Genomic DNA, 22,952 nt, shown 5'->3' on the forward strand with positions numbered 1-22,952 from the left:
TTACCCCAACTGCTGCCAAGAACTGGATGATAACCTGCTATATATAACAGAACTGGCTACAAGATATGGAGGCTCAATGTTTTTCCATTATCTAAGTGTTTTTCCACTAAGGCAGCAGCAATTCTAGAGGCAGAGAATACCCTTGTGAATTGGGCTCAATCAGATCCCGATCTATTTAATAGAATAGTCAGTGGGCAAAAACACCCACAGAAGAAGGATGGTTGTTCTTCAAAAATGTAGTACTAGAGGCGCAAAACAATTATATCCCTAAAGTAGACAAATCTAAATGTAAAACTAAATTGCCAAAATGGTTTAATAGATCAATCAGCGAAAAAAGGCACTTTACAGAGCATTAAAAAAGGACCAAAAAGAAAGTACACAGAAAGAGTACACAGAACTGCAAACACAAGTCAAAAAGGAAGTTAGAAAGGCCAAGAGAGATAGAAATGAACATTGCTAAGGGAGCTAAAACCAATTCCAAAATGTTTTTCCAATATTACAACAGCAAGAGAACATTCAAAGAGGAGATTAAATGTTTAAGAGATACAAATGGCAAAATCGTAGAGGAAGAAAAAAAAATAGCAAATATATTAAATTATTACTTTTCACAAGTTTTTACAAAGGAAGATACTGACAACATGCCCCACATGTCATCCAGTTCCTATCCAGTTTTAAATAACTTTAGCATAACTGAGGCAGAAGTGTTAAAGGGACTAGGAGCTCTTAAAATAAACAAATCCCCTGGGCCGGATGAGATCCTCCCAGTAGTACTCAAAGAAATGAAAGAAGTAATTTACAAACCGCTAACCAAGATCATGCAGCAGTCTCTTGACACAGGGTGGTACCGACAGACTGGAAAATTGCAAACGTAATACCGATCCACAAAAAGGGAAACAAAACTGAACCAGGTAACTACAGACCAGTAAGCCTGACTTCTATTATATGCAAACTTATGGAAACTATAATAAGAACCAAAATGGAAAATTACCTATATGGTAACAGGGTACTGGGAGACAGTCAACATGGTTTTAGGAAAGGGAGATCGTGCCTAACTAACTTGCTTGATTTTTTTGAGGATGCAACATCGATAATGAATAATTGCAAAGCATATGACATGGTTTATTTAGATTTCCAGAAAGCTTTTGACAAAGTCCCGCACAAAAGATTAATTCTCAAACTGAACGCAGTTGGGATTCAAGGAAACACATGTACATGGATTAGGGAGTGGTTAACATGTAGAAAACAGAAAGTACTGATTAGAGGGAAAAACCTCAGAATGGAGTGTGGTAACCAGCGGTGTACCACAGGGATCAGTATTAGGTCCTCTGCTATTCCTAATCTACATTAATGATTTAGATTCTGGTATAGTAAGCAAACTTGTTAAATTTGCAGACGACACAAAAGTAGGGATCTGGCAAACACTGCCTCACTATGCCCTAAAGCAGAATCATATGTCACCACTTCATGTTGTTGAAGCTGACACCCTGGGATCCTTCAAGAAGCTGCTTGATGAGATTCTGGGATCAATAAGCTACTAACAACCAAACGAGCAAGATGGGCCGAATGGCCTCCTCTCGTTTGTATGTTTTCTTATACTGCTCACCCTGCCTCACTATGCCCTAAAGCAGAATCATATGTCACCACTTCAATAAGTTACAATAAAACCAGTTCATGGATCTCTACTTTCTTCAACTTCATATAACCTCAATAAACATGGACGCACCATTAAATTTGTGGGTTCCAGGCAGATTCCACAGAATCAACCAATAACCATCCTTCCTCGTCTCCAGGTTCATTACTCACCCACCGTCTGCTCCCCCATCAATGTCCAAGCACTATCGGACGCTCTCGCCAACCACAACAATTGCCCATTCATGGATTACATCATCAACATGATGCTCTTCACAGACGCTTCTTTTGTAGGATTCTGAGCTATCCATCAAGATCAATGGTTTTCTAGCCAATGGCCTCCAGAAATCTCCAACATGCCCCCTCAATTAAAATCCTCAGCACTGCTGGAACTGTACCCAAATCAGCTGCCTTCCTCTGGGGGGGAAAAGCATGGAGCAGAAAATCTATTGAATTCCACTGTGACACCGCAGCAACTGTATTCATTGTAAATAAAGGATGGTGCTCAGTAGTGAGACTCCTGTGCCGCCTCACTTGGATATCGGTTGTAAACAATTTTATAATTCAAGCCCGTCATCTTCCCAGTTCTTCTAATAACGCAGCAGATGCTCTCTCTCCTTTACAGATTAAACAGATTCTTTACAACCTGGTGTCAATTCTCAAGCAAGGTTGCTTCAATCCAGTGGATGACATAGTAATGGAATCAATGTCTTACAGCGTTCTTTGGATTCCTACGATGCAGTGAATTTTCAGTTTCCTCCATGAGCAAGTTTCCATCTTTTGGCATCCAGGCAGGAGATCTTTTCATTGTTCAAGGGCATCACTGCATATTGTTCCTCAGGATATTGAAAACGGACCAACTCTGCTCAGGTCAATGTATTCAGATATCCAAAATCAATTCATCTATCTGCCCTTACAGTACTCTCAAATCTCATCATCCTCAAAAAACCCCATCATTCAGATCCTCTTTTTTCAGACTATTCCAGAAAGATTATAATCAGACACTAGTTCTCCACCCATCTTGCTTCCTTAGTAACCAAAGCAGGCGGTCTCCTGCAGTTCTTCACTCCTCACTCCTTCAGCCACATCAGCAGCAAGAGCGTGAATAAAGCGTGAATTTAATAAAAACTTTAGCTGGACCTTCTCTGCCATTGCGTCATACATCAGACCAGCTGCATTTGACATTGTCCTTGCCCATGAGTCCCTTGCTTGCTTGCCTGGGGGGGGGGGTGCCCTCTCCGCCTGGACCACCAGAGGTTTTGCCCTAAAACATTATTAGGGTTTTTTTCTCTCCACGGAGCGGATGGCTTTCTCTTATAGGCTTTTTCTTACCTTCTGTTTTCTCTATTTTCAATGTGCATTGGCCAGTCTCGTTCCTTCTTTCTCAAAGGTGGGGTTTTCTAGCGTTGGGCAGGGGATCCAACTTTTGGAGGGGAAGTGATCTCACTTCTCCTAGCCTGTGGGCATATCATCGGAAGAATTTAAACTAGAAAGGAAGGGGGGAGAAATCAACAAAAAAACAGAAGGGAGACCGCATCAAAACAAGAACAACAACTCAGGTAAGACAACCATTAAATGTATTTATCTAAATGCTAGAAGTATCAGAAACAAAATTCTAGAACTTGAAGCTACTGCACTAACAGGTAACTATGATGTGATAGGTGTTACAGAAACGTGGTTGTCTGAGAGTGATGGGGACGAATTTAATATTTGTGGGTATACACTGTATAGGAAAGACAGGCAGGACAGAAGAGGAGGAGGGGTAGCGCTATACATAAGAAACAGTCTTGAAGCCCAGGTGTTAAACCTGGACAAAGAAAATAAAACCGAATCAATATGGGTCAGAATAACAGACAAAAATTCAAAAGGCATAATAATAGGAGCATGCTATAGACCGCCAGATTCAGACGGTGAGCAAAATAATCTGTTATACAATGACATTAGAAATGTGTGTAGCAAAGGAGAAGCCATACTAATGGGGGATTTCAACTTCCCCCAAATAAAATGGGAAAACCCGGTGGGTAGCGCGAAGGATGAAATAGAAATGGTGGAAATGACAAATGACTGCTTCCTAACACAATTTGTGAAGGCACCCACTAGAGGGGAGGCATGCCTTGATTTAGTCTTTTCAAATAACGAAGATAGAATAACTAAAACAGAGGTCAGAGAACCACTGGCAAACTCAGACCACAACATGGTCTCATTTGAAGTGTTTTTTAAATCCCCAAAAGTAATGACTAAAGCTAAGGTTTACAATTTTAGAAAAGCAAACTATGAAGGTATGAAACAGAGACTAACAGAAGTAGATTGGAGTAAAATAGAGAAAACACCCACAGAAGAAGGATGGTTGTTCTTCAAAAATGTAGTACTAGAGGCGCAAAACAATTATATCCCTAAAGTAGACAAATCTAAATGTAAAACTAAATTGCCAAAATGGTTTAATAGATCAATTAAAAAAAATATTCAGCGAAAAAAGGCACTTTACAGAGCATTAAAAAAGGACCAAAAAGAAAGTAAGCAGAAAGAGTACACAGAACTGCAAACGCAAGTCAAAAAGGAAGTTAGAAAGGCCAAGAGAGAAATAGAAATGAACATTGCTAAGGGAGCTAAAACCAATTCCAAAATGTTTTTCCAATATTACAACAGCAAGAGAACATTCAAAGAGGAGATTAAATGTTTAAGAGATACAAATGGCAAAATCGTAGAGGAAGAAAAAAAAATAGCAAATATGTTAAATGATTACTTTTCACAAGTTTTTACAAAGGAAGATACTGACAACATGCCCCACATGTCATCCAGTTCCTATCCAGTTTTAAATAACTTTAGCATAACTGAGGCAGAAGTGTTAAAGGGACTAGGAGCTCTTAAAATAAACAAATCCCCTGGGCCGGATGAGATCCTCCCAGTAGTACTCAAAGAAATGAAAGAAGTAATTTACAAACCGCTAACCAAGATCATGCAGCAGTCTCTTGACACAGGGGTGGTACCGACAGACTGGAAAATTGCAAACGTAATACCGATCCACAAAAAGGGAAACAAAACTGAACCAGGTAACTACAGACCAGTAAGCCTGACTTCTATTATATGCAAACTTATGGAAACTATAATAAGATCCAAAATGGAAAATTACCTATATGGTAACAGGGTACTGGGAGACAGTCAACATGGTTTTAGGAAAGGGAGATCGTGCCTAACTAACTTGCTTGATTTTTTTGAGGATGCAACATCGATAATGGATAATTGCAAAGCATATGACATGGTTTATTTAGATTTCCAGAAAGCTTTTGACAAAGTCCCGCACAAAAGATTAATTCTCAAACTGAACGCAGTTGGGATTCAAGGAAACACATGTACATGGATTAGGGAGTGGTTAACATGTAGAAAACAGAAAGTACTGATTAGAGGAAAAACCTCAGAATGGAGTGTGGTAACCAGCGGTGTACCACAGGGATCAGTATTAGGTCCTCTGCTATTCCTAATCTACATTAATGATTTAGATTCTGGTATAGTAAGCAAACTTGTTAAATTTGCAGACGACACAAAAATAGGAGGAGTGGCAAACACTGTTGCAGCAGCAAAGGTCATTCAAAATGATCTAGACAAGATTCAGAACTGGGCAGACACATGGCAAATGACATTTAATAGAGAAAAGTGTAAGGTACTGCATGCAGGAAATAAAAATGTACATTATAAATATCATATGGGAGATATTGAAATTGGAGAAGGAATCTATGAAAAAGACCTAGGAGTTTTTGTTGACTCAGAAATGTCTTCATCTAGACAATGTGGGGAAGCTATAAAAAAGGCTAACAAGATGCTCGGATACATTGTGAAAAGTGTTGAATTTAAATCAAGGGAAGTAATGTTAAAACTGTACAATGCACTAGTAAGACCTCATCTTGAATATTGTGTTCAGTTCTGGTCACCTCGCTATAAAAAAGATATTGCTGCTCTAGAAAGAGTGCAAAGAAGAGCGACCAGAATTATTCCAGGCTTAAAAGGCATGTCATATGCAGACAGGCTAAAAGAATTGAATCTGTTCAGTCTTGAACAAAGAAGACTACGTGGCGACCTAATTCAAGCATTCAAAATTCTAAAAGGTATTGACAGTGTCGACCCAAGGGACTTTTTCAGCCTGAAAAAAGAAACAAGGACCAGGGGTCACAAATGGAGTTTAGAAAAAGGGGCATTCAGAACAGAAAATAGGAGACACTTTTTTACACAGAGCATTGTGAGGGTCTGGAATCAACTCCCCAGTAATGTTGTTGAAGCTGACACCCTGGGATCCTTCAAGAAGCTGCTTGATGAGATTTTGGGATCAATAAGCTACTAACAACCAAACGAGCAAGATGGGCCGAATGGCCTCCTCTCGTTTGTAAACTTTCTTATGTTCTTATGTTCTTATCTACTCGCTACAGGCACTCATAACAGCGGGACCCCTGGTTACACAAATTGTCCTGTCACAGCTCATGTGCTTTATTGTCAATTTTATCTCTCCCCTTTTGTGTTCCTTCTTTACTTTAGCCGGATACTGTGTCTCTACTAACGTCAATGGGATAGTGATCACACTTCCCGGCAGTAAGCCTTCTTTTCTGTTTTTTCAGCAGTGGGATACGGATTCTCGCTTCCCGAGTTTCTTTCAAGGGCTCCATTCGGAATCCGTTCTGCCCCCCCGAGTGAGAGCCTCCGTCTCCTCCCCTATAGCATCCGCATCCAAGTCACTCGCTGGGGCACTAACTTTTATGTCTTCCAGGAATCAGGGGTCACCCAGACCAGCTTTCTGTCACCAAGGCTTCTTGATCACAAGTCCGAAACCTGCTTTTGCTATCCTCTATCATCCCTTTATAAAGTAAATGGCACTCTTCCTTGGTGCCATAAATCGCACGAATCACCACTCACTACCTTCTATTACTCGGAGCTGTACCATGAAATACATCGTAGGTGTTATAAAAATAAACTATTAAAGTTTTTTTTTAGCACATTGATTTATCAGTGACCATCTTGGATTTTTGGTTTACACCCCCTGCCGACTTTAAGCTTTCGTAATTCAGATTGACAATAAATTTTTACTAAATGAATATATCCCCTTACAAAAACAATGTAAAAAACAAGTTAGAAAAATGTAACAGACATTTAAAGGGGTGATATCAAACACAAAAGTCTAAGTTAGAAGCAGCAATTAGGCCAGTCTTGTCAAGCATCAAGCAAATAGGCACAATTGCAAAGGTGCTGAGGCCCAAGATTCACACAATTCTTGCTTCTAACTTGGCTCCTCGTTTTGATCTCTTTCCTCCACTTTATTGCTCCACTTGAAATGCTCTTTGTATGACTTGAAATGACTGAGACACACACACTGAAACAAACACGCACTGACACACACACACACAGAGAAAGACACACACACAGAGACACGCACTAAGGCACACACATATACACTGGCATACACACAGACTGAGACACACACAGACATACTGACACACACACTGAGACACACACTACTACACACACTTCTAGTCACTTTAATTTGCACGATAGTAACTCTCAGTGTGTTGTGATTGGTCTGTAGATTGCTGAAATTGTGGTTGTGAACCATATCCTTTTGGTGGTTCAAGTGGTATTCACGTCATTGTCTTTGTTGTTTTCTGGTGAAAGACATGATGGCTCTAGTATTTCAGGCTAGCTATAAGCCCCTGTGGGAAAGAAATTATAATCCTTAATATCAGATAATTGTATGAGTATCCATAAGCATAATGTGACATGGGGTCAGATGCATCTACATTTAAATGCAAATGGCTGCATGTATTTGAAAATTGGAATTTGCTCAATGCAAATGCAGATGCCATGTATGTACAACTGTGGCAAATTGGTTGGTAAGGGGAACAGATGTCGCGGTGATGCGGTGCAGGAGTGATGAACAGACAACAGTGATTCAGTGAATAAGTGCTTTATTGCTCTTTTCCAGGTCTGGCGACCGTCAAAAAATAATAAATCCCTGGCAATACACAACAATGTGTAAAGCACGGGGATAATGAAAACAAGGGCACAGTCCCGAACAAAAACAACGGTACGGTCACCAGTCCTGGGTGATCGAAAACGTGCAGGTGCTCAGTGCAGAGGTGCTCTGGATAGTGCTGTCCTTTCAACAGCTCCGGAGATGTGCGTTAACTGTCTATTAGTGCGACAAAGACAGACAATTACAGATAGACAGAAAATAACACACAGCACGTACAACACTCTTCACAAATAACCGGCTAAGCCCAGTAGTGACCTCACCTGAGTCTTGGTTTTGGGGATAGCTGCATCAACCAAAGCCTGGATTTTGGTGACTACAGGTCTCACCCTTCCATTCCCCATTAAAAATCCCAAATATTGAGTCTCTGTTTTGGCAAACGCACATTTCCTCAAGTTAGTTGTCAGCCGGGCTGCCCTTAGAGACTGAAGAACGGCTGCAACCCTAGCCAAATGCTCTCGCCAGGTGGAGCTGTATATCACCACGTCATCAATATACGCTGCTGCATATTCATGATGTGGGCGTAAAACCTGGTCCATCAGTCTCTGAAAGGCAGCGGGCGCACCATGTAGCCCAAACGGCATGGTTTTAAAGTGGAACAGCCCTTCTGGTGTTGAAAATGCGGTTTTCTCTCTGGAGCTGCGGGTTAAAGGGATTTGCCAGTATCCCTTCGTCAGGTCCAGAGTGGAAATAAACCTCGCTTTTCCCAGTCTGTCTAAAAGTTCGTCGACCCGAGGCATGGGGTATGCATCGAACTTAGCAATAACGTTCACCTTTCTGAAATCCACACAGAAGCGGTTGGTGCCATCTTTCTTAGCCACTATGACGATCGGACTGCACCACTCGCTCCTGGAAGGCTCAATCACCCCAAGCTCGAGCATATCCCATACCTCTTTGCGAACGCCACTTCGTTGACTTTCCGGGATCCGGTACGGTCTCTCTCGCACTGTGACACCTGGTGGAGAGATAATGTCATATTCAACTAAGTTTGTCCTGCCGGGCACGTCAGAAAAAACATCGCTGAACTCCTCAATAAGCTTACGCAGCTCTCTTTGCTGATCCGGAACCAATTGTTCCCCCATAGAAATCGCTCTTGTGCTCGGGGTCTCTGGACAGGGACCTAAATCATCCTCCATATTGCCTGGGGCTATAAATAAGACCTCCCTTGCCTGCCAGGGCTTTAACAAATTGACATGATGTCTAATTTCATAATTTATTTTCCCTATAGCCTGAATCACCTCATACGGCCCCTGCCATTTAGCACACAGTTTCGATTCAGATGAGGGAAGTAGCAGCATTACCTTGTCCCCTGGTCGAAAGGTTCGAATCCGTGCATTTTTGTTGTAATGCTGCTGTTGTCGGTGCTGAGCCGATCTGAGGTTGTCTTGGGCCAAACGACCGACCAAATCCAGCCAATCTCGTAGTAGGAGCACATACTTCACTACATTTTTGACGAGCCTTTGTGCTCCTCCCACCCCTCCCTCAGCAGGTCGAGAATGCCGCGAGGCTGCCGGCCGTACAGGAGCTCAAAGGGGGAGAACCCCGTTGAACTCTGCGGCACTTCTCTCACTGCAAAAAGGAGGTAGGGAAGAAGCGATGCCCAATGTTTCTGCTCCTGTGTTACAAATCGCCTCAGCATCGACTTTAAGGTCTGATTAAAACGTTCAACCAAACCGTCCGATTGTGGATGATAAACGGACGTCCTGATGGGACGTATTTTTAATATTTTGTACACCTGCTGTAACGTATTGGACAAAAAATTGGTTCCGTGATCAGTCAAAATCTCCTTGGGGATCCCTACTCTAGCCATAATCTGCGCTAACTCGGTGGCTATTGCAGCTGCACTAGTGGACTTCAATGGAACTGCCTCTGGGTATCGCGTTGCATAATCCACCACTACTAATATATGTGTATACCCAGAGTCAGAAGGTAGCAACGGGCCCATTATGTCCATTGCAATGCGCTCAGACGGAGTGGAAATAATCGGCAGTGGGATCAAAGGAGCGGGGCGCACTCGACCTGGCGCTACTCGCTGGCAGTCTGGGCATGTGGCTACATATTTCGACACATCAGTATGAAGACCGAGCCAATAGAATCGAGCCAATATTCGCTCCCTCGTCTTCTCGGCTCCGAGGTGCCCCGCAAAAGGGATATCATGCGCCAGCCTCATGACCTCGGTCCGACAAGATGGGGGAACCAATAATTGTGTTACAGGCTGTCCTGTGCCCGCGGCTAGGTTTACCCTATATAGTAATTGCCCCTTTATACTGAAATGTGGATATACTAGCGGCCCAGCGCCATCAACATCCTTACCTTCAATGGACCGGACCTGCCCCCAAGCGTGCACCAGTGACGGGTCGTTCTTTTGGCCCCACACTAGGTCCGCGCTTGAGTACCACGGGTCCGGTATATTGAGAGGGGCTGGAATAACCTCTGCCCTAGTCGGCCCAGTAACCTCGCTCTCTCGGTCACACTGCGTTCCCACTCCCTTCGACTGGCGTTTGTTACCATTACAGCACTCTCCCACCAGACCCCAGCCTTGTCTCAAAGACGCTCCCTCCCATTTTGCCGTCCGTCTCTCCTTATTTGTTTTTCTAGGACGGAACGGAGGGGAAAACATTTCAGTATGAAAAGGAAGCACATCACCAATCCGTTCCTTTTTCCCTTTTTCTGCCACGTTTACGTGTGTGGCTGAGACTGCCATTATTTGCACCAATTCTTTGAATTTTGGCCAGTCTCGGCCCAGAATAACTGGGTGCGGCAACCTTTCCGCCACCCCGACTACAAGGTGACGTTTTATCGGTCCTACCGATAAATATACTTTTAGGGTGGGGTATGCCGCCGTGTCTCCATGGATACAGGAGATGGCCACCTGACCTTGTGGCTGCCACGACATACCGCCCAAGAGAGCTGTCCTGATCAAGGTTTGCTCACACCCTGTGTCCACTAACGCGTGGGTTTTCACATTCCCTAAAACCACGTCAATCAGACAGGGCCCCTCCCAACCGTTTTCCCCCTGCTTACCCGTTCCAGGTGTCCAGTTGCATGCAGCCACGTCACACTCCATAGCAGCGGGGCATGACCTGGCCCTATGTCCTGGCTGGTTACACCTAAAACAGAGTGGAGGGACAGAGGGGGCATAGGTTAAATATCTGTCCCGCTGCTGGTAGGGCAACGGGGCAGGGGCAACACCTCTACCCCAGCTGGGGGCCATCCTCGGTCTCCATGGGGGGGAGGCAAGGGGGCCCAACGGGGTCGGCGGTCTGGGAGGTCTGGGTGCCGGGAACGAGGGTGATGGTGGTGGTGTTGGAGGAGAGGGAGGGAGAGGTTGGTTCCTGAGCAGGGCAGGGGCTGACAGGATCCCGACCCGGGCTGACGTCAAAGAGTCCTCAAAATCTTCGGCCAATTTGACCGCCTCCTCCAGGGTGTCAGGGTTGTGGCGCCGTACCCACGCCTGAGTTTCGGCGCCGACCACATGGCAGAATTGTTCCACCACAATGGCTTCCCCCATTTGTTGAGCGGTCTTCTTCTCTGGGGTCAGCCAATGGACCATGTGGTCGCACAACCGCTGTGCCACCACCCTGGGGCGTGTCTCCGGGGCTCTCCGGTACTCGCGGAACCGCGTCCGGTGGGTCTCCGCGGTGATGTTGAGACGACGGAGGATAGCCTGCTTGACTAGGTCATAGTCAGTGGCGTACTGGTCGCTCAGGGCTTGGTATGCTGCCTGCGCTTCCCCGACCAGGCAAGGTCCCAGCTGGCTTGCCCAGAACTCCCGAGGCCATCCCGCCGCGGTTGCCAGCCGCTCGAACGCCACCAAAAATGCCTCTGGATCATCCTCCGCCATCATTTTCATGGCCCGTGCCTTCGGGGCCGACATCAATGATGTTCCGATAGGGGTCGCTCCTGCAGCAACGATCAGCCCTACCCGTTCAATGAGCGCCGTATAGCGCTCCTCCCTCCGTCTCTCCTCTGCATCCCGTCTGATCTCCAGTGCCTGCAGCAGCTCCGCCAGTGCGTTGCGGTCCATCCCGGATCTGACACCACGTGTGGCAAAGTGGTTGGTAAGGGGAACAGGTGTAGCGGTGATGCAGTGCAGAAGTGATGAACAGACAACAGTGATCAGTGAATAAGTGCTTTATTGCTCTTTTCCAGGTCTGGCGACCATCAAAAATAATAAATCCCCGGCAATACACAACAATGTGTAAAGCACGGGGATAATGAAAACAAGGGCACAGTCCCGAACAAAAACAACGGTACGGTCACCAGTCCTGGGTGATCGAAAACGTGCAGGTGCTCAGTGCAGTGGTGCTCCGGATAGTGCTCTCCTTTCGACAGCTCCGGAGATGTGCGTTAACTGTCTATTAGTGCGACAAAGACAGACAATTACAGACAGACAGAAAATAACACACAGCACGTACAACACTCTTCACAAATACTCTGAGAGCTCCTCTCTCAGTCCTTCTCTCCTAACGTTAACCCAAACGAAGGAGAAGATCAGCGTTACCCTGGCCCCTATATGTAATCCCACATGATATCGAGATAAACGGTTGCAGCTGCTTTATTACTTGCAGCTGTTTCTCGTTTACCTTTCAAATCAATAAGGTCTTACAACAGAGTCGCGCTCCTCTCCAGGCTGACCCACTTCCCTGACCCGGAAATGAACTGTCAGGCCAGCCCTTCCAGATACTTCTCCTCCCGTTCTTTAGCGCCCTCACAGGTCGGGAGGAAGATTCATCACCAGAACTCATCTTTCCGTCACAACAACCAAACTAAATACAAATGTCAGTATGTCACAAATGCTAAATGCATTTCAAATATCTTGGCATATAACATTTGTTAATTGAGCAATTAATTATCATGAATTTGGCACAGGTCTATACCAAGGTGACATAGAAGGAGTACAGTTTATATAATGGCAACATAGACACGGTAGTATGGTATGTAATAGTATAATAGTAATTTTTGGGTATGACTCAATATCAGAAGCATGTTATATAAAACTGTGTTTCTCAATCTTGGTCCTGGGATCCCACTGTGCTTTTTTTTTGATCCAGCGGAGCTCTGAATTAGTTCAATTGAGGGTTCAATGAAGTAATTGGCTCTTAAATGGCTAGTTGCAAAGGCCCCTGTATGTCCAAGGCTACCAAAGGTTGGTTGGTTAGTAATTCAAACTCATGTTTACGTGGCACATAGACCTACCAATCGTGTAATTTTTGTAATGTTTGAGGGTGGTTATGATATAGAAAAAACACCACAAAGATTTAAATGTGTATGTGTGTTTTTTTTAATGTTCTGATTGGTGGATCATTGCCAAACATGACAAATAAGAAGTTCAAGGGTTACTTTGTATATGAAAAAAAATACTACGTTGTTATCTTGGTGGCTTTTTTCGAAAATATGAAAAATATGGTCAAGGATGTTTTGTTTTTCTATGGCTGTCCTATATGTCTTCTATAGGAACCATTATTGTATCTGCACTTTCTAGGAGTTGATATATAGTTTTGCATTTGACCATTAAGACAGGTCAGAGGTCACTGGCATGGACATATTTTGATAGAGCATATATGGGTTCCTATACGTGTTACACGGTATGACTCTATCTGCACTCTCTAAGGATTTATACGCAAGTTTTGCATTTGACCTATAGGATCGGTCATAGCTGAAATTGGATTGCCTTTTGGCAGTCATGTTTTTTAATGCAGCAACTTGCCTTGAATAAATTTAAAAGAGGACCTTGCCATGAGTATGTGTGCCAGTTTAGGTGCTGATCAGCCTAATGGTTTTGGAGAAGATCTTTGAATATTTTTGGCCAAACCAGTAGAGTTCTCCTGAACAAATCTCATTATAGGCCATAAGGGCACTCCATGCAACGAGTTTCAGATGTCTACCTTTAGCCATTTTTGACAAGACATTTTTTTAATATTTTCCAAAGTTTGTCACAAAATCCAGTAGAGCTGTCAAACTATGTGATCTACGGCCTTCATTTTTCTTGCGGGACAACTGCACATGGGTATCTACAGCAATTTTGAGTTTTCATCCAGCGGTTTATATTTTATGGACATTTGGAAATATGGCAGGAAAATAAAACTAACTAGAGTTGCAAGCAACTTTTATGGCTTCCTTCACTATAGTGAAATCCATACTAGCAATCATTTTTATTATTTCAAATTACACAGGGTTGTATAACTCTATGTGAAGTGTTTGTGTGCAACAGTGCTCGTGTTATGAAAAGCACAAAATGTGGCCAAAACATCAGTATGGCCACCATCCATGTGACCAGTCAGCTTCATTTAGTGATGGAGATTACTTCTCCTAGGTTTCTAGCACTGTATAAAGATTGAAGAGTTTCAATATGTCTGCCAACCATGTGATCAATCAGCTTCATTTTGTGGTGGTCATTCTTTTAGACTCTGTAACTGTGTCAAGTTTCAAGAGTTTATGTGCATCGGTGTTAATTTTATGGAACATGCAATATTTGGGCAAAATGTCAATATGGCGGCCAAACCATGTGACCATCAGCTTCATTGAGTTACTGACATTACTTCTCATAGTCCTCTACTATTATACAATGTTTCATAAGTTTACTGCATTGTACCAGTAACATATACTGCAAGATGTGCAAAATGATCAATGCTGAAATCTTATTGGCCAACGGCAGCCATGTTTCTTACTGTAGCAACTTCCCTTGAACAAGTGTAAAAGATAATCATACTTAGATCATGTATGCTCATTTTTGCTTCAATCGGATGAGCAGGTTCTGAGAAGATGTTTGTTTGTTATTGATGTTACACAACATGGCTGCCATACCATACAACCGGTCAGTTTCTGATGCATGTGCCCTAATCTTGGGCTATCCCTTAACATGTGTAGCGAGTTTCAGAACTGCATATTATATAACTCAATACTCAATAAGAAAGTTATAGGCAGTTTTATAGTCAGTTTTACATTTGACCTTTAACAGAGGTCACGGTCAATGACATTTCTTTATAGAGCGTGCATGCGTTCCTATATGTGTTACACAGAATCAATGACACTTTCTGCACTCTCTAAGGAGTAATACACATGTTTTACAATTAACCTATAGTAGAGGTCAAAGGTCATGGCGAATTACATTTTTTTATAGAGCATATACAGGTTTCTGTATGAATTACATAGCTACAATGTTCCTACCTGCCCTGTCTATGGAGTAATAAAGCAGTTTTACATTTGACCTTTAGGAGAGGTCAGAGGTCATGGGCAACAGAATTTTTTTTTTATGGAGCATATATGGGTTACTGTATGTGTTATATAACAGCCATGGCCCTATCTGCAGCAAACAAGAAGTTACAAGCAGTTTTATAGAAGAAGTTACAAGCAGTTTTATAGAAGTTCCAGGCAGTTTTACAGAAGAAGTTACAAGCAGTTTTATAGAAGTTCCAGGCAGTTTTACAGAAGAAGTTACAAGCAGTTTTATAGAAGTTACAGGTAGTTTTATAGAAGTTACAGGCAGTTTTATAGAAGAAGTTACAGGCAGTTTTATAGAAGTTCCAGGCAGTTTTACAGAAGAAGTTACAAGCAGTTTTATAGAAGTTCCAGGCAGTTTTACAGAAGAAGTTACAAGCAGTTTTATAGAAGTTCCAGGCAGTTTTACAGAAGAAGTTACAAGCAGTTTTATAGAAGTTACAGGTAGTTTTATAGAAGAAGTTACAGGCAGTTTTATAGAAGAAGTTACAGGCAGTTTTATAGAAGAAGTTACAGGCAGTTTTATAGAAGAAGTTACAGGCAGTTTTATAGAAGAAGTTACAGGCAGTTTTATAGAAGAAGTTACAGGCAGTTTTATAGAAGAAGTTACAGGCAGTTTTATAGAAGTTACAGGCAGTTTTATAGAAGTTACAGGCAGTTTTATAGAAGAAGTTACAGGCAGTTTTATAGAAGTTACAGGTAGTTTTATAGAAGTTACAGGCAGTTTTATAGAAGAAGTTACAGGCAGTTTTATAGAAGAAGTTACAGGCAGTTTTATAGAAGAAGTTACAGGCAGTTTTATAGAAGAAGTTACAGGCAGTTTTATAGAAGTTACAGGCAGTTTTATAGAAGTTACAGGCAGTTTTATAGAAGTTACAGGCAGTTTTATAGAAGTTACAGGCAGTTTTATAGACGTTACAGGCAGTTTTACAGAAGAAGTTACAGGCAGTTTTATAGCCAGCTCTGTAAGCTGATGATGTCATCCACCATGGTCGTCATGTTTCAGCTATGCTTTGGAAGCCTAAAAAGAAAAAAAAGTCTTTCAACGATGTCATATTGGTTTATTTTGTCACTGTTTTCTGTCCCTCTGCTTCCCTACAAGTAAACACAGAGAATGTACATTAGCATCCTTACCATAATATAGGCCTGCAACGAGGCTGGAATGAGGTTTTTCAAGTTCAGGAACCAGCATGCTTACTGCTGTAACAAAAGAAGCTAAGAAAGCTAAGTGCCATCAAAAGATAGATGTTAGAATTACCCTATATCATGATGACAATTACATAACTGCCTAATTAATGGCGATTTTATGAAGTATATAATTATTAAAATGGTTAAAAAGGTTAATTTACTATTTAATTCCTTGTAACATCATATATATATATATATATATATATATATATATATATATATATATATATATATAAAAATAATAATTTTATTGCTCTTATTGTTTTATGTAAAATGTACATTTATTTAAAACAACATGAATGATGCATATTTTGTATGTCTACACTTAGGCAATTGCATATACTATCCAAGGATTTGCCAAAACAAAAGGATCATCCAGAACTTGGAAAAAGAAGAATCTGATCAACGGGAACAACTTTATTCAAGAGCTCAAGAATTTTTTAAAGAGATTCGTGAACTGTGGAGCCTATATTTCAACTTAGATATTATTTACACAGACTTAAAAGACAAGATAGACATGTCTTTCAAAAGCTTTGATGCTGCTTTTTTATGGATGGCTATCCGTCCACTTTATCTTAAAGGAAAGGTAAATCTAACAGATTCACAAATTGAAGAACTTGTGTCAGTGTTTCCAAGTGATGCAGAGAAAATGTTTAGTCAGGACAGACAGACAGTTTTCAAAGAATTAGGTATCAACTTTTTTGCAAATGTTTTTCTTTGTGTCCCTTACAAAAAAATTGTACATTTTCTCAAACATACTCCTTTACCAGAATACTTCAAGGCAGGTGGTACGTTGTCTATTGATAAAGTTACTGGAAATTTAGTAAAGTTAGACTCCACACAATATCTGGAAGGTGACTATATCTTTATCCCCGCTAAATTCAGTGACATTTACCAGTTATATAAACATGCATCAAATTATAGCACCAATTCTGTTTTCAGCTCCAGTAACACACTTCCTGTTCGTTTTTCAGACATAGCAGAAATACATGAAAGATCTCGGGCCAAATTTCAATCTTCTTTGCAAGTGGTTAGAGACAGTCTAGATGTTTCATTGGAGGTCTTCAACAAAAGTAACTCCTTTTGGACAGACCGCACTGTCAGTGCAGAGAATGCTATCCTTCGGAGGAGCCAAGCACACAAAATAGATAAAGAACTGGAAAATCTGAAAAACAGTTATATCTTGTTTCAAGAGCAGTTAAAAACAGCCCTTAGAAATATCACTGAATTAAAAACTGAATTTAATAGTACATGGGAAGGTGCTATAAACATGTTTAAAACATTGACTGAATTTGTTGAAGAACTTAAGAAAACAAGTAAGGACATAAAATTCTGGGGTAAAGACAGAAATAATGAGGCAGTGAGTGAAATCCTTTCACTTCATTTTGAAAACACATCAGCTACTAATATAATACAAAAGCAAGAGGAACTAATTGCTTTTTTGGCAAAGCAAAAATCATCATTTAATGAAGCATTTCTTAAAAACACCCAGAGAATTTTAATTTATCAGGAAGTGGGTAAAGCATTAGAGAAGGGAAGGGAGGTGGATATAATTAATGACCTTGTTAATAGAGAGCTAAAAACCCCAGTAGATAAAAAGACCATTCTCTGTGAAATTGCATTACAACTCCAAGATGATACTTATGACTACTACGATCTCAGGGTATTCCGTCCACACTGCTCAGACTCTGTGTCTATTGCAGAGGAAGAAAGAAAAAGGACAGATTGGAAAACTAGGGAAAATAAAATAGAAATTATCTTACAAAACTGTGAACTGTTTGACATGTGCCTGCCCATGGAAAGAATTGTTCATTTCACTGGCATGACTGAGGCACAGGTGAAAGCTGCAATCAAAAGACAAGGTAGGACAGAATACCTTAATGAGCCTTTGTAATTCAGCATGTTGGATTCCACAGCAAACAAAACCAGATACTGGCAAATGCCATGAAAATGCTTGCAGTAAAAAAACAAATGTATTCATCCAGTTGCTTGCTTGTCCGTCACAGAAAAAAGTAGTATCTTTCGGAAATATATAGCTCAGCTAAATTTCAAAATAAAATGTTACTCAGCACTAGAGCCCATTGGACTGCCAATGGACTTATGCGTCACTTACATAATTAGAATAGAAAAATGATATACAGCATAGAGTGTTACGGGGAAAAGCCAGTAAATGTGCGGATTGATTTCAAATTGAATCCACAGTTAAGCACTTCCATGTTCCAGTGGGCATCTGTACTAAATAGAAGCCCGCTAGATCTGGAAACTGATTGGCTGTTGACACACAATTGTTTTCTAATACATAATACTCTTACAGATAGTATAAAAGTGGAGTTCTTTGCTGTCATTCTATATTAACTTGTAATAAAATAATTCAACTGTAAAACATGTGTATTTATTTATTTATTTACTTTTACATTGCAATTTCATGTCATTCACATTCATTTGAGCATATTAAAACTTGATTACGTCCCAACTGTCAGGAAGAAGGTTGTTTCAAATTCTGACACCCTGTTTGTTTTTAGAGAGTTTGGGTATTTGGAAAGATTTTGATTTTTGTTAGCAATAAACTGTTGTGAAAGAATTGAGTTGTTATAGTGGTGAAGCAGGCAGGCAGCCGAGGGATTGAATGGAGGCACAGACTGAGATGCTGTTTGGCACGCTGCACAGGTACTCAGTACGTATTACATTGTGATGCTACCAATGATGGTAGCACACAGAGGGTACATACAGCCAAGCATATAAAAGGCAAAACAAAAACACATTTCACAACAAAGTATAAATGTGCAAAACGGCGTGTGCTACTCCTCTAATGGAGGTCTAGCAAGTGGCTTTGCAACAGCTCTGATCTGTAGCAAGTGAAATCCTTTCACTTTGTTTTGAAAACATATCAGCTACTAATATAATACAAAAGCAAGAGTAACTGATTGCTTTATTGACTAGCAAAAAATCATCATTTCATGAAGAATTTCTTAACACCCAGAGAATTTTAATTTATCAGGAAGTGAATGAAGCTTTAGGGAAGGTTTTATAGTGACGCCCTGCTGAGACATGCCCACCTGGTTCAGCTGCGTCCCCATAATCAGTATAATAAACAGCTGGCTCAGACAGATCACCACGTAGAACAATTACATTAAAGATATTAAAAATTAGGGTTTCTGATTTTCAGGTTTTATCAGATTTTCCTGATTTCTCCCTCCCAAATGCATATTTCTCCCCTAATTGGCAGAAGACTATGAATAAACCGTACAGCTGTCTGAGTTTCAAATGCAACAGAGGCACCGGTAAACGTAAACTGTTAGAGAAATGTGGATTCTTGTTTTAAGAATAATACAAATAACAATATATATTTATATAGTCCATGTTCATGAAATGTTATTTGATGATCAGATTTGATTTCTCTAATAAAGGGTTTACCAAGATAATTGCTCAATTATTCAGTTTATGTTCTAAATTTACTTTATGCTTAAAGCATTATAGTTTGGAATTTAATTTTTTTTGAATCCCAGGTTAATATATATATATATATATCTATATATATCTATGTATATTATATATAATAATATATATATATATATTAGGGGCTCACAAAATATTGGTAGTGGTACTTGCCCTTTGGGTAGTCCATCGTAGACATTTGGTTGTCCCAAAAAATGTCAAGTTGCCCATAATTGACCTCTGGACTGCTTTGTACAAAGTACATTGTACTAAATATAGGTACAGTATCACAGGGTTCATAGACTTTTTCAACCTCAAAATTCCACACTTTTTCCAGACTTCAATTTGTTTTTTTCAAACTTGTGTTAGCTAGGTTCTACTATTTTTTCGATAGTTATCTACACAGGCGGGCAGCCGCAGAGCATTACAGCTTTTTGATCCAGAGCAGAAGTTGCTCCTGGTTTTCTAAAAGTATTTGTCAGAATCTGGAGGTGCATATCTAGCAAGAGACAATGCAAGTATGCAAAAGCAATGTCTAATATTTGAGAACTACGTTGCATTATTTACAAAAAAGAATGTACAAAGTTGGATACTGCTAGTACACTTGTGCCAAAATAGGATAGTATAATGGTACTAATAGTATACTAAAACCAGATGACTTTGGCACAAGTATACTTGCAATATATTACTTTTTTGTAAGGGATGATATTGGATTCTGATTCAGAAAAATCAATTTCCATGCCTGGGTCCTATCTTAAAGGGGCAACGGACGGTGTGAGTAGCAGATAGTTTTACTATCTATCTATCTATCTATCTATCTATCTATCTATCTATCTATCTATCTATCTATCTACCTATCTATCTATCTATCTATCTATCTATCTATCTATCTATCTAGTTTTTTCTTCCTTTCTTTCTACTCTGCATTGTTTGTGATGCTCACTCCACTGCCAACTTTGAGAAAACGTCTATTAAAAGAACTATAATTCATCTACTGGCAATTCTGTATTGGACTTATTACAACTACCTGGGTGCTGGGTTCGACTAACCATTCCCACACAAAACAGTTAACTGCCAACTATAACAGGGAAGGTGGCGTCAACTGTGATTGGTTTAAGAGTAAAACCATACGTGTTGGTATCAGAAAAACTAATTAAAGCTAAGAAACACCAAAATGTGTCAGTCTCCTTTTGCCGTGCTTAGAAAGAGGGACTCTGCTAACTGTTCTACCACGTTACAATTTAAAAAAACCTTGTTCTAACTGATACTAACCAGAATTCAAAGAAGAGAAATGGGCAGCCATTTCCTTTCCTCTTTTTAATACAACAATAGCCCAAGGTTCTTATTTTTGAGATAGGAACTCTAGAAAGATGGGAAGAGAGTCACCAGGGGCTGGCTTTTCAAAACTTTTAATCTAGATCATTTTGATCCAATTTTTTTCAGAAAATGTTGCTGCCTGATACATTTATCCAGATAGCAATCAGAGTCAGAAAAATCAAGTTTCAAAAGAAGAAGTCTTAATAGTTCAAAGGCTTTTCCATTGAGGATAGCCTAACATATCAAGGAAGTTTTTTTTTTTAAATAGACAAATAACTAAGGGGTCTATTCTCGAAGCAGTCATGTGCTGCGTAAGGGTATTATGCGAGGTGAAAGCTGTTATTCGTATTCTGGAACGCGAGTGACAAAAGCGCTCACACATCTGGAGGACAGATACGTGATTCAAGGCGTGCAGGATTAAAAGTGGCTAGGGGTTTAGCTAAAAAAAGGACTTGCCTCAGATATGCCAAAGACATTCGCATTCTGAAATGGCAAAAGACAAGCAAGCACCATAACCTGAGCAGCCTGAGAGCAGGGGTAAGGGCTTCAGCCTGTCAGCCATGAGTAGTAAACACAGTTGAAGACAGCCACAATTATGAATAAAACACAAACCCTATGTGAAACAATTGTTTATTGCCAATTTTATAGCAATGTACATGTAAACCTCTGGGTTTTTTTTTTAATGAAATATTTTTATTGACATTAAAGCATGTGACACATACAATATAAAATAGTTTTTTTTGTTGTCTCAGTTCTCCCCTCCCTCCCAACCGCTCTCACCCCTCCCCTCAGAGGACCTCAAAGCTTAATTCAGACAGCGATAGCCGGAAACAGATTCTGCAGCAGCTCTCCAGGCTTCCACAGTCCCCTCCCTAGCACGATGGATCCGAGCTGTAGAAAGTTCCACATAGATAATGTCTAGAAAAGAGAGGATCCACCGCTGCCAGGGAAGGGAGTGCAGGGGGTGCCATCGCAGAGCTATCATCATCTTAGCTGCTGTGAGGCCAGCCAACCACATACGTTTCTGCTGCAGTGAAAGGTCAAGGGATGAATCATCATTTAGTAAATGCACCAAAGAAGAACAAGGAATATTCTTTTCCAAATTAGTGGACAAGGTAGAAGAAACCCGAGCCCAGAATGAAGCCACATCTGGACACTCCCAAATCATATGTAAGAAGGTGCCCATGGCACCCTGAGGACAGAGCATGCACAAAGGACTAGAAACAATCTTCATTTGGAAGCATCTACAAGGAGTTAAATATATTCTATGAAAAAACTTCAAATGGATAATCTGATGATTAGTGTTCCTGGAAGCAATGCTTATATTGTTCCAAACAGTATCCAAGCAATTTTTTTGATCTAAAGTTCAATCCCTATTCCAAGTATAAATCACTGCAACAGGTTTATAGGAAGCCTTTAAGAAGTATACATAAATGATAGAAACCACTCCTCTAGTCCTACCTACCCCATTAAAGATATCTGAGAGAGTATGTATACCCCTATCTCTCCATTGTGGGAAAGAGAAGGGACGGCCATCTGGTAGAATAGTTATGAAAGATGAATATGTGAGGATGCCATATAATTTGGAGTTTTGCATGTTTTTCCACAAGCCAAGGGGCCAAAGCATAATCTGCACTGTCTGAGAGGGATACCTGTGTATCTATTGAAGCCTATTTGGAAATGCCCAAAAATAAAATTAAAAATATGGTAATGCTATGTTAACCAGAACATACACTACAGGGGGGCCGACCAGCAGTGAATTGGCTAACGTAAATATTAAACAAAAAAAAAAACACAACACAAACAACGATCAACAAGCTTCCAGTTTCAAATTGTTCCCTGTGCAAAATAGCATTTAAACATTCTGTCTCCTCACAATCAACCCCATTCCTATAAAACTCTTTAAACAGACAGAAATCAGTATTCTTCGTTCACAGACTTCTATGTAAAATCATCTTTTTGGATTTTACAGACATATACAATTACAATGCAAGACATACATTTGTTTAAAAACATTAAAAAAATAAATAAAAACATTTAAATACACCAAGACAGTTGTGCTTTGCACAAGGTTAAAACAGACACAGATTAAATCAACAAGATAAAACTTGTGCTGCTTTAAAAGTGACTGGAAAAAAAGAACCGTCAATAT

The 22,952-nt window shown here is 40.6% G+C and overlaps 1 protein-coding gene across 1 annotated transcript in view; it reads left to right on the forward strand.

The window, feature by feature from the left end:
- Positions 1-18,425, forward strand: part of LOC121303695 — a 32,108-nt gene extending 13,683 nt beyond the window's left edge. Inside the window, exon 4 of the mRNA XM_041234459.1 lies at positions 16,378-18,425. Within this exon, the coding sequence (XP_041090393.1) occupies positions 16,378-17,942 (1,565 nt within the window). The 3' untranslated portion in view covers positions 17,943-18,425. The remainder of the gene's footprint in view (positions 1-16,377) is intronic.
- The last annotated feature ends 4,527 nt before the right edge of the window (positions 18,426-22,952 follow it).

The sequence above is a fragment of the Polyodon spathula genome, chromosome 35 (genome assembly GCF_017654505.1).
Source record: "Polyodon spathula isolate WHYD16114869_AA chromosome 35, ASM1765450v1, whole genome shotgun sequence".
NCBI classification, from domain to species: domain Eukaryota; kingdom Metazoa; phylum Chordata; class Actinopteri; order Acipenseriformes; family Polyodontidae; genus Polyodon; species Polyodon spathula.